The sequence below is a fragment of the Buteo buteo genome, chromosome 4, assembly GCF_964188355.1.
Source record: "Buteo buteo chromosome 4, bButBut1.hap1.1, whole genome shotgun sequence".
Taxonomy (NCBI): Eukaryota; Metazoa; Chordata; class Aves; order Accipitriformes; family Accipitridae; genus Buteo; species Buteo buteo.
In genome coordinates, this window is record NC_134174.1 from 23782243 (window position 1) to 23795400 (window position 13158).

The 13158-nt window shown below is 36.4% G+C and overlaps 1 protein-coding gene across 1 annotated transcript in view; it reads left to right on the plus strand.

The window, feature by feature from the left end:
• Positions 1–13158, plus strand: part of POT1 (protection of telomeres 1) — an 80510-nt gene that overhangs the window by 2336 nt on the left and 65016 nt on the right. The window contains exons 2-4 of the mRNA XM_075024973.1: positions 4598–4731; positions 9002–9074; positions 10585–10676. Coding sequence (XP_074881074.1) covers positions 4609–4731; positions 9002–9074; positions 10585–10676 — 288 coding nt within the window. The 5' untranslated portion in view covers positions 4598–4608. The remainder of the gene's footprint in view (positions 1–4597; positions 4732–9001; positions 9075–10584; positions 10677–13158) is intronic.

A 13158-nucleotide genomic window follows, 5' to 3' on the forward strand; every position in this document is an offset into this window, starting at 1 on the left:
CCAGTGCTGTTATCAGTTTGGTTTTGAAAATTTACTTTTATAGCTCTGAGAGCTGGATACTCATGTCTTTGTTTTTTAATTGCAGAGAACAAGAATCTGGGAGCTTCAGTGGTTAGCAGTTAAAATGCATGACCTTTGTTTCGTACGTACAGAAATTTAAGATCTGGGAAAAAAAATAATAATCTTGTTTTCTACCTGAATGTTATTTACATAAATGTCCTAAATTGTAGGATTCTACAGTCAGTAAGTAAGTAATATGGGCAGATCCCACTGCATCAGCCTACTTATGGCTCTTTTTTAGAACTTTTCCTTTGTAACCTTGAAGGCACATGTGGAATATTTGTCCCATTGAAATAAATGGCAGAGGCTCTTTTTAAATAAAAGCAAGGGAGCTGCAGAATTTGTGGGTAGTTATCAGAGAAAGATGAGTTTTTAAACCCCAGTTCCTTCCTTTGTTTTGTTTTAACAATGTTGCTTGAATTGTAACAAAATGCATCATGCTGTTAGACATCTTTGTGGGAAAAAAAAATCCCAGAAAAGTCTATTTAATTGCTTAAGTACTGTAACAGACAGAAATTAAAAAAAAAAAAAAAAAGTGTTAATCCATTATGTTTTACATCTCCCTAGCTAATTATAGTGTTGCTGGATGAAGATCAATATTGCTGATTAACTTTGAAAGTTGACTGTTTATAGGTGGAATAGATCAGCTTCTCATCCTGCTGGAATATACTGTGAAGTAGATACTGTGAAAAGCTTTGTGAGACTTCTAGTTGCTCTTTTCACCTGTAAAAAGGCTTGAAATCCTAGTAAGCCAATGACAATGCTCTCCTGGTTCATGTTTGAAAACATACAGATAAAGGCATCATTTTTAGCATCAGTTAGTGATATTTTATAGAAATTCTAACTCCTAATATTTCACTAGTTAAAGCAGTCAACAGAGACGGAACAGCATCTGCATCTCTGCACCAGGCTTTTGCTTCTCCTTCAGCTCAAGTAGAGATTGAAATCTGTCTCGTGTTGTACCTCCCAGCTCTGTGCTGTGGTGGGTTGACCCTGGCTGGATGCCAGGTGCCCACCAAAGCTGCTCTGTCACCCCTTCCTCAACTGGACAGGGGAGAAAATACAACAAAAAGCTCATGGGTCAAGATAAGGAGAGATAGATCACTCGCCAATTACCATCACAGGAAAAAGAGACTCGAACTTCGCGAAATGAGTTTAATTTATTGCTGACAAAATCAGAGTAGGATAATGAGAAATAAGAACAAATCTAAAACCACCTTTCCCCCACCCCTCCCATCTTCCTGGGCTTATCTTTACTCCTGAGTTCTCTACCTCCTCCCCCTGAGCAGTGCAGGGGGATGGTGAATGGGGGTTGTGGTCAGTTCATAACACTTTGTTTCTGCCACTCCTTTTTTCTCATGCTATTTCCTGCTCCAGCGTGGGGTCCCACCCACGGTAGATAGTCCTTCACAAACTTCTCCAACGTTGGTTCTTCCCACAGGCTGCAGTTCTTTGCAAACTGCTCCAGTATGTGTGTGAGGTGTCACTGTATCCTATTGGATACGTTTTAAAGATATAGACTGGGTCTGTCTGGGATGGAGTTAACCCACCACAATAGCATGGGCAGTCAGAAGGTATAAAGCACTGAACAGGAGCTTTACAGCTCACTGGTGAGGTTATGGCAGGACTGAAGAATGTGTCATGCATGTTGACGCTTCACCCTTGATTAATGTGTTGTGCCCTCCAGTCCCTCCTGGCCAAAAAAAAAAAAAGTATCAGCATTGAAACCAAATTTGGTCAACACCATTACTGGTGAATTTTGTGGACGATGTTATGTCTTTCTAGCTCCTTGGCCATTGGATGTTATGAAGGAGAAGGGTATTGAGATTCCAGTTAGAGATTTGTAAGAATTTAGTATCTACTGTTTCTTATCAAGTAACTGAATTTGATAATACTTCAGTTTTACCATAGTAAAAGAGTGAGATTTTGTTTCTGTTTTATGATGTGTTGAAGCTCCCTGCCCTGCTGTCCATTCCAGGCAGTTCTTGATCTTGTTTGTGTGTTCTGGGTTTGTTTCAGAAGAGCAAAATTCTCAGTGAGGCAAAAGACTCTCAAAAGCTTAAGTAATTAGGCTTAAATTTGTTGTTTGTTTGAGGTGTAAGCTTGTCATTTGTTCGAGGTGTAAGCCAAGGTGTTCTGCTCTGCAACTGGGACAGGTTAACATGGTACACAGATAATTGCTGAGGTGACAGTTGATAATTTGTAAGTGTAGCTAATTCTTGTCCAGTTACCTGTCCCTATATAAGTTCTTTCTGCACCTATCCCACATAATAAACTTTTTGAGTCGTCTCTTCTTAGTAGTCAAACTCTTAAATTTATTAATCAGTATTTGGTAAGCTATGTCTGTTGCTCAAAATCTGTGGTGTTTTGAGTAACAGTGCCTCCTGGAGCCTCTGTGTCTTCTGAATGTCGTAAGGCCTCCTTATTTCATGCATACTGGAGAGGAAGTTACAGAGAAACAAGTTGCTTGTTGCCTTACCTTGTAAAGTAGGGGAATATTCATTGTAAGCAGGCAAGATGCGTGGCAGTGTTGCCTTGTTACTTTCCTGCTCCTGAGTCTCCTGAATTCTTGGGGCTGCTTAGTATTTTGGAGTAGATGAGGACTGGCTTTCAAAGTCTAAGCTACAATTTAAAATAAGACCCTCAAGTTAGGCACTAGTGTTTTTCCTATTTGGGATATGATATTTTATCAGCCTTGCTGAAATATATTTTGCTTTCAAATGCACGCTTTACTGCCTAGATACAATAGCTTAAGAACCCAAAGGTTCTTTTGCTATTACTGCTTTTTAACTCTTAAATGTTAAGACAAAAAGCTCATATTGCTAGTGAAAGGTTAACTAGTCTTCTAAGAATTGGAGATTTAAAATTAATGTATATTATGGCCAACTTTTCACTTGCTACTGTATATGACAAAGTAAAAGGTGCTGCCTGCGACAAGTGATAAGAGAGGTATGTACATTGGAAACTAGGAGAAAAACAAAAGCCAGTCATCCTACGTATAGTCCTTTTGGCTGAGAGATCCTTGAACCAAAGTATATTATTTTATAGAATTCTCATTAGTGAATGTGAATTCTTAACAATATCTGTTAGACAAGAATAACATCACTGGGGAGTTTCCTGGAATATGGGGAGGAAGAAACAATGGTCATTCACAACTAGAGAAATAGTCATGAGTAATAAGTGAAGTTGGATATCTTTGGATACTGGAGTGACAGTAAGGTGGAATTTTGATTTTTCTGAATAATAAATTTATTTTTTTTAAAAGAATATCTATAATATTGCTGAGTGTCTGCACCTATATGCATTGACTTATAATCATAACTTATGGTCAGTGGTCTTTCCGTTTTGCAATGACTTCCCATTTCCATTTAATTGTAAGTGAATATTTTGTAAGAGTTTGGTCTGCCTAGCACTGAAAAAGCACTTCTGAATGGAAATGAAATCACAGTTTAAGCTTTTAGTTAGTAGAATACCAAGTTTTTATGTCCTTATGTCCATCCAAAAGTATAGGAAATACTTTTTGTTGTTGTTGTTGTTCTTAATTGTCATAAAAATTGCTAAACCTGTGTGAAATTAGAACTGTGGCTATAATACTGCCAGCTGGGTTTTTACAAAATAGAAAGCATTTTTCGCTTAGTTTATTAAAACTTACTGAAAACAGAAGATTGATAATGCTGTGACTTTTCTATAGATACCTACTTTAAATAAAAATTTTACAGCAAACAAAAAGATACCCAAAGAAGAACTGGATGACCATGTAATGAAAAAATATAGCAATAACTACTTATGGCTAGATCACTTATATTTCTCAAATGTGTAACTTCACTATAATAGACTACTCTTCGTTTCTCTAGTTCTCAATGTTCTAACAAGTATCACCAAGGATTTATTTCATTGACTTTTAGCACAGTGACAACAAACAGTAGACAACAGTCATACATATCTTAGCTTTTTTCCAGTACATTCAGTGTTTAGCATTTGTAGATGCCCATCTTATTTTATTATTTTTTCCTTACTTGACATACCAATCCAAATCTTTTAATCTGTACATAAGCATTTTTTGTTCATTATAAGTTAAAATGGCAGATGTTTTACTTTGATGTAGTCAAGTTGTCTTATAGGGAAAACAGCTGAATATGGAGATTGATTATCCATGACCTATGCTGGGGAAGGAGTCATTCAAAGTCTCCGCTTTGTTTTTAATGTGTGTTTCTGTACATATAATATTCACATTGTTTGCATTACCCTTTGCATTCATATATAAAGTAATATTTTGTTGACATTTGCAGTGTTTTGGAATGTTTGCATTCATTTGGATGGTTGCCTATTGCCAAGGAAATGGTACTTTCTCTCTTCCTGCTATTCATGGTACTAAAAGATGAGGCCAATCCCTCTGAAAATTTTTAGTCTTGCGTAATTAAATTTTCTTATTATGAAATAGATGAATACTGCCCTTCTGAGTAAACTGCAGCTTCTAGTAACTCTTAATTTCAACAAGATCAGTAGCTTCAGGACTCTATTTATCATTTTTGTTTAGATAAAGCAGCTATGCCTGTTCAATTGCTGAAGATAGGTAACAGAAAATCTGAGACTCTACTACCAACACATTTGCAGAAGGAGGATTTGAAGCATTTGCAAGAAGGCTTTGATCATACCAACAAATACTTTCAGGTAACTTACTAATAAAAGAATTCTGGTTTACTTTGAAATAGCTCATGGTATTTTTATAAGGGACCTCCATATTCTAGCTCAGTTGGTGACTTGCTGCAGCTGTGTTTCTTTGTGCTTCTGTTGCATATCTTTAAGCAACACAGAATTATGACCCTGTTGACTTTGTTACATGTTGCTATTGACTTCATTGATTGACAGTTCTGCCCCTTCCTCTTACATTGCCAGACTTAAATATTGTAAGAGGTTTTCTTTTCTTAGGTTCTAAACTGTGGACCCATTTATAAACACATTAATATGCAGAAGGCTGTGCTGAAAATGGAAGGATTGGGGGAGGTTAAGTGGTATTTTGTTTTTAAAAAAAATAGTAATAAGCACCACCATTCTGATAAGGATCAGATTTCAGAGTAGTGACTTCTAAAGCAGTTTTTCTTTCATGTATGAAGCAATGCAGTATCCAGTTTTATGAAAAGAGGACTCTGTAGCAACTACCTGCATCAGGATACAGTTAGGTTTTTATCATTACCAAGTGTGCATTTATATTTTACTGTAGCGTCCCAAATATATTTCAGATTGGAAGTACAATCCTAGTGTGCTCTGTAGATGCAGTGTCAGTTCTTGAGGGTTTTCTTTTTTAACCTGTTTAACTTTTTTTGTGAATGGTTCTGAAAATCCTTTTAATCATCCGTGACACTTAAGTGGCAGGAAATGAACATCATCCCAGTCTTGCCTTCAGTCTGTAACCAAAAAAAAGGCGGGGCAGGGGGAAGGGAAGGGGAATAAGCTAATTCCGTAGAAAACATTAGGTGGCTTGAATCCTTAAAAAATGGCACAAATATTTTAAAAATGTGACCTGAACTGGCCTAATTATTTTCTGTATCCAAAAAACATTTTTGCTTCCCCAGCTGTATATTCCCAGTTCCAGCTCTAGTGGTTATCTGACCCTGCAATTGAGTCCATTCATGAGAAATAAACTGGCAGAAGACTATCCATATTGATGGAGAGAGGGCAGTTTGCTGCTGCTCTCCCTCTGAACTGGCTCATTATGGTGTCAGATAGATGCTAGGAGTACTGCAATTAGGTAAAGCAAAGGAGCAAAACTGCCCCTTTTGGAAGCAGGCAGCAGTAGAGTGTGATAGGAGGTGATTGAGAATGATCCAGCCTCCCTTAGGTCTTGTAAAGGATCAAATGGTAACATCAATAACCAATGCTGCTAGTAAACAGTGGTTTTATTCCTCAGGGTGTAGTTTTCTGTCCCCATTCACCTGCAGGGCATATAGGCTCTCCTGCTTTTAAGAGCTATGTCTGCAAGCACCCCTGACATGGAATAATAGGGCTTCTTGTTCACAAAGGAAATGTTGAAGCAGACAAAAATGGATTATAAATTAGAAAATGGTTCTGCCAAAATAAATGTTTCCATTAGGAAAGCAGAACAATTATCACCAGGCTATGATTTAAAGCATACATGCAGTTTTATACCTGACTGCTGAAAGTGCATAGAATCTCTTTCTCAGACTTCTGCCTTATGTTAAGAGAACTTCATGCTGCTGCTGACATGGATTAGTAGGTGACTAAAACAGCTTGGCATAAAAACAGTGCAACTGGAGAGCTGATAAAGCTGGTGCTAATGCACCATTAAATATGTAGGAAAATCCAGTTCTGCAGGTTGAGCTTGAAGTGAACCTTAGAATGCACTGATGTTAGGTGGCACAGCACACTGGTCACTCTAGACCTGCCAAAATAGGGGTCAGGTCCTACTCTTAGGAGGGAGGAAGGGGAGAGGAGGATTTTTCTGAAGTGAGTTCTGGGAAGGAGCAACAAAAAACATCCAGGACGCTTCTGTCTGGCTTGTGTGCCTCAGTCCTTTCATTCTTCTGAAATTATTTGCTTGCTGGCATCCCTCTGAACAATACAAATTTTAATTTAAATTTGTGGGAACACAGCACAAGCAACATCCGTACATCTTCAGTCATGATGTCCATTAACTGAACTTGATGCCTTCTCCCATTAATTCATCAACCTCTGGATTTTGCTGTGGCAAGGCTCAACCAAATCTGAAAATCAGCTGCCAAATCAGCTGTTGGACCAGACTGAGGAATGAGGCTGCGGCAGGGAAGGAGTCAGATTCACCAGAGGAATTCCACATAGTCAGTTTTAGAGTGAGTCTAGTGGCATGTGGAATGGGGAGGGTTTTGGAAGAAGTTTGTCTATGGGCTCAATAAGCAGTGCAGGATTTCTGGGGGAAGGGTGAATGTGAGCAGGTTTTGCTAAGGTGGGTTTTGTTGAAGTTTGGAGCCCAAGAGTTTCAGGTATGTTGAGAAAGCAGTGGGTAGTATTTCTGCTGAGGAAGAGAACTAGAGCATAGGTTTTTGGGATACAAAGGAAAGTGATGGGGCCACACAGTTACAGTGAAGAATTTGAAAACTCATTGGAAGATAGCAGGATGTAAAAGGAAAAGTAAAAAGTAAAAGTGGTCAGAAAGCAGAGTCTCTACCTCATCAGTGTATTCTGTTTTTAAATAGCATGCTTGTGCAGATTGAAATTTCTTTAGTAAGAAGAAATATATATGTAAATACAGAGGTAACTTTGTTTTATTGCAAAGACTTTATTACAAGAAAAATTCTGGAGTATTTGATTTACCTGTGAGTACAGTTCTAGACAAACAATCTCAGCAATAGTAATTGTAGATAATACTTGAAATTTTAAACAAAGTTGTGATTTTGAAAACAAACCTTTCTGTAAATATTCATGGACAAATCTCAGAACATTATTCTGCAGATGCTGATTGTTAAAATAAGTCTTTGATAATTAAGTCTCCTTACAAAACTCATTAGTCTTCCCTGTGAGAAGTAGGAACTTACCTGTTAAAAACATATGGTCCTAGAATGACCTTCATTTTGGTCTTAAATGAAGCATTTGTCTCGAAAGCAATAAAGCAATATGGTACATGTTAAATTTAATTCATCATGGCTATTTGTTTAGTGTAATAAAATTAAAATATACTTTGGATTGGAAAAGGATGATTTGTGGAGTATTAGTATTTCTTTATAAAACAGATAGTAAAATAAATTGTTGAATTTGATTTAGATTCCTCCTCAGCTAACATGTTTTAGGACTAATTTTACTCTGAAAATTCTCTACAGTAACAATTCAGTGCTGTTTATTTTATCCTAATTTGGTTTAAGAGGTGTTTACTAACATTTAAGTCATGCTTCCCACTGAACAGTGTACTGTAAAATCATTATGATTTACCTGACAGTCCTCTTAATGTTGCTTTTGGGCATTTATAGACAGATTGTCCCTGCTGTCTTTTTACAAGAAACCTTTTATTTTATTTTCTGTGCTGTCTGTGTAGTACTCTTAAACACTTTTATAGAGTCTGTTTTCAAATTTTTGTATTTTTTTTTATTGAACCATTTTCTGTGTTTTTATCCTTGAGAAGGATACAGTGCTTTACCTGCCATACTGTGGAAGAATATATTTGACTGACATTTTTGCTACTGTTGAAGGAGAACCTTCTTTGATGAGATATCATCATTCTAACAAAACACATTTGTGCCAAAGGGGTGTTAACATAACTGAAGGTGCTGACCTGTGATTTTTGCTTCACTGTAACTTGAACTTCACTATAAAGAGAGCATTTTTACATAATTAATAGAACCTTTCCATCTTTTAGACTGTTGTATTATTGACAAACTAACTGGTTACTACAGTTTCAAACCTTTGTAATACAGTTCTCCCAGCTGTACAGTTTTTTTATTTTCACAGAAGATTATTTAGCTTCATATACATCTTTTATCTCTTGACTATGATTTTGTTTTGATATTTATTTTGTAATCCTTTGCCAATATTTTGGGAGAAATTGCTGCATCTTTTAAGATTTTGATTACCCTACCTTTTTAGCTGCCTTTCAGGTTTTGTGCTAAAACTGTAGCCTTTGTGCTGTTACTGTAACTAGCAAAAGGTACTTCTGTAACTACTATTTCAGTGTTTAAGCTCAGCGTCTAGTCAGTAGCATCTAAGTAGTATTGACATGTAATATTTCCTTTATTATATCCTAAGAATATTGCTCTTCAATGCTGTCTTTAGCAGTTTTGGTTGGGTTTTTTGGGTTTTGGGTTTTTTTAAGAATTCAGATGGTAATTTGCACTTATCACTTCAATTCTACATTTTTTTTAGCTTACATGTGTTTTAGCTGTTATCAGTGTTTCAGTAACATAGAGCTGTGTAGTCTTGGTTCACATTATTTATTTATTTATTATTTACTTTTTAGGGAATAGTTGTTCTTTCCTACCCACTAACAAAGCTTGGAGATGGGACAGACTTTTTCAAGGTTGTTCTTCAAGGTACTGCATTTAAGTATACATTTTAAATTTATTCTGTTGCACTTCTTGACACTTTTTCTGACATCATGCTATTACATCACTAGTACCTGCTTTTTTAGTGTTCAGTAAAAGGTGATGTTTAAAATACTCTCTAAAAGTGTTCATTCTCTACAAAAATAGATTATTTTAGACTTATGCCAGGTAAGGTAATGGAAACACTACAGTCTTTATATTTCAGTAGACTTCTTATTGCAGAATCTTTTAAAATACTGTCCTGGAAATGCATTAGCTGTATGTACAGCTTTAATAGTGTATTTTTAAACTGCTTGTCCTAAAGAAGGACTAAGAAAAATGCACACTTAATAGTTACCATATAATATACACAGTATATACATATAATGTACATAGTATATACACTTCCTGTGTAAGTGGACATTTAATATAGATCAGTATCTTGATTAGGAGCAAAATATTCATATTTCATTCTGTTTTAATCTAAGCAGTTAAAAAATGGAATTTTACCTGATTGCTGAGGTATTTGAGTATCAGTAGACACGCATTGAAAGACTTAAGTTGTTCATCATGTAATAAGTGATACAAAAAAATAATATGTCCCTTTTAAGTCCAAAGTTCATCACCCCCTCCAGCCAGGAAGGAGGAGGATGTCACTAAAAAGGAAACTATGTTGGATTTGAGGAAATTTCTATTTCTTTCCATTTTCTTCTCAGCTCCTTCCTTACACTGGTTAGAGAATCATCACTTGCTCCCTCTGAGCCTTCCTGATTCTACAAATTCTGTGACTGTGACCAAATAGCAGGCTGGGTGGATACAGATCCTACCTGAGGATACTGCTTGTGACTGGTGTTAGTACAGATGAATGAAGTTGATGGGACCCACGTCAGTTTCCCTGCTGGTTTCAGGGTTCCCAAAGAGGGATGCAAAACTTCCTTGAGTCTTGCTAATTTCATGTGGCTGTTAAGGCGGGCTGAGAGTTTCTGCACATTCTCCACAGCCTCAAAAAATAGTTTGCGCATCTAAATCATTAGCATGGTTTCTGAAACAGTAAAAGGTAGAAAACTTTTTTAAAATAACAACATAATTTCTGCTTCAGTCCTCCTGGAAGGCTATTTATTGATATGTCTATGTACTGGAGTATCTCCAGTTTATGTAGTTCCACAATATGATCTGTGTTAAGGTAAAAAATCAAATATGACTGGATAATATTTTCTCTCTAACACTAGACACTGAATTGTCCAAGTGGAAAACTTTGTCATTTCTTTTTAATGTACACTGATGTACGACGTGCACATCTTAAATGGTCCTCTTATGAAGAATATTCTGCTTGATATACCTATAGTTAGCACATAAAAGCAGTTGTATAACTATTTGAAGAGATTTTCTGTTTGTAGATTAATTGGAATGAAAAGTGTTAGACTCCGTAGATAAATTTATTTTGGAAATCTCTTCCCATTGCTGTTTTGTTTTGGAGAAGGTATGGTGATTGGAATCGCTTCTGCTTTTTTTCCTCTAGGTTTGGATAACTTGTGTTCACGGACCAACAGCATCAATATTTTAATACATGGAAAAATGGCAGAAGATTGTGCAAAAGTTATACGCCATGGGGTAAAATATATATATATTTTCTTATTTCAGGAATTGTTTTCCACAGATGTATTTTGACTTCTTATCTTGTCTTTTTATAGCTATCACCAAAATTAGAAGTAGCCTATTCATTCAGTTCAAATCTATAAATATGAACTAGAAAAAAAAAAAAAAGTATTTGCTTATGTATGAATCTCAATGATAGAGGTGTGTTGTGGTTTAACCCCAGCCAGCAACTAAGCACCATACAGCTGCTTACTACCCCCCCCCCCCGCCCCCCGCAGTGGGATGGGGGAGAAAATTGGGAAAATAAGTAAAACTCGTGGGTTGAGATAAGAATGGTTTAATAGAACAGAAAAGAAGAAACTAATAATCATAATGATAACACTAATAAAATGACAACAGTAGTAATAAAAGGATTGGAACGTACAAATGATGCGCAGTGCAATTGCTCACCACCCGCCGACCAACACCCAGCTAGTCGCTGAGCAGCGATCCCCCGCCCTCACTCCCCCCAGTTTAGATGTGGCGTCCCATGGTGTGGAATACCCCGTTGGCCACTTTGGGTCAGCTGCCCTGACTGTGTCCCCTCCCAGCTTCTTGTGCCCCTCCAGCCTTCTTGCTGACTGGGCATGAGAAGCTGAAAAATCCTTGACTATAGTCTAAACACTACTGAGCAACAACTGAAAACATCAGTGTTATCAACATTCTTTGCATACTGAACTCAAAACATAGCACTGTACCAGCTACTAGGAAGACAGTTAACTCTATCCCAGCCAAGACCAGGACAAGGTGTCATCCATTGATGTTCATAATTTGAATGTCTATTGCCATTTGATAAGATAGATTTTGGAATTAAATTGATTTTAAAAAGTTACACTGAAAGCTTTTTTAAAAAAAAATAAATATTAATTCAAAACTACCTACACGGTCTTCTTTATTGGCTGGGTGCTGGCGTCTTGCTTAATCAAAGATAAGAGCTTGGTTTGATTAGCACCAGGGTAAAGAACATTAACAAGTCACCCTACAAGTTTGGGAGACAGTGCGTTGCAACTAAAGAAGGAAAACAAGCTGAAAACAATTACCTCAGCTTAATATTTTTTATTAGATAGCATGTCAGTTTGCTGACATTTTAATATTAGCCAGATATCAAATTAAAGTTAGCGTACAATATGTTATGAGCTCATGTTAGTGCTTTTTCATTTGTGATATAAATTCACACTAAATCATATAATGGTTTGGGCTGGAAGGGACCTTTAAATATCATCCAGTTCCAACCCCCCTGCCATGGCCAGGGGGACATCTTTCACTACATCAGGTTGCTCCAAAGCCCTGTCCAACCTGACTTTGAACACTTCCAGGGAAGGGATGTCCACAACTTCTCTGGGCAACTTGTTCTAGTGTCTCACCACCCTCAACAAAGAATTTCTTCCTTATGTCTAATCTAAACTCTACCCTCTTTCAGTTTAAAACCATTGTCCCTTGTCCTGTCACTATGGGCCTTGGTAAAAAGTGTTTCTCCATGAAAAAGATGGAAAGTTATTTAGTGGAGAAAATAGGGCTTTGTTTTCATGTAATTAGAATTATTTGTTATGTACAAAAGTTAAAGGCTTTCTTAAATATGGAAATAGCAATGGCTTAGTTAGAATTCTGTCAGGATTTTTCAGCTCAAATGGACTAGTACACCTGAACTCTGGTGATCTATATGTTGAAAAAGGTAAAAATTATAGCAGACCTCAGGGCGTGTCATCAAAATATCACTTAAAGTCCAAGTTGCTCTGAATTTATGGAACATTTTAATTTCAGTTCAGAGGCATGTGTATTCTTTTTATGTAATTCTGCCTAAGGTTAAATGTCTTTTGCTTGGTTCCTAGTTGTTTGGGTTTTTGGTTTTTTTTTAGAGGGAAAGATCTATTTATATTCCTTGAGAGTGATCTTGCTGTTTCTGGATATTAGCTTACACCCTGAATTGTATCAGCTTCAAAGATGCATGCATCAGTTCATGAGGTGTATGGGACCAAAGCTGCTAATTATGTGCTTATAAATATTCAGACACTGAAAACTTTTGTATCCGTGTGTTTTCAACATTGTTAATCTGACTAAATTAATATGGATTTGATGAATATGTATAAGTGAGAGAGAAGGAACTGAATGTTTAATTATTGCTTTTACCATGTAGACAATCCTCAAACAGCAGGTGACATACACTGGCTGCCTCTTCAAATGGGTAAAATAAAAGTATCTTGCCCAAAAAAATGTTTAGTGTTTCTCTCTTTTCAACACATGAACTGTTTTGAGATTTTTATCACTTTGCAAATTTTAATTGAAGTCAGTAAAGAGATTTGGAAGTTAAAGAACATGTTGGACAGACTGACTGATAGTGAAATTTATCCCTAAAATGCAAGGTTAAAAAAATACCAGTTTTATAAATGTTTAGTGAATAGTTGAAGAAATTTATCTGAAGTTATAGTTGTCACCTAGTGCAGCATTTAAAAAAAAAAAA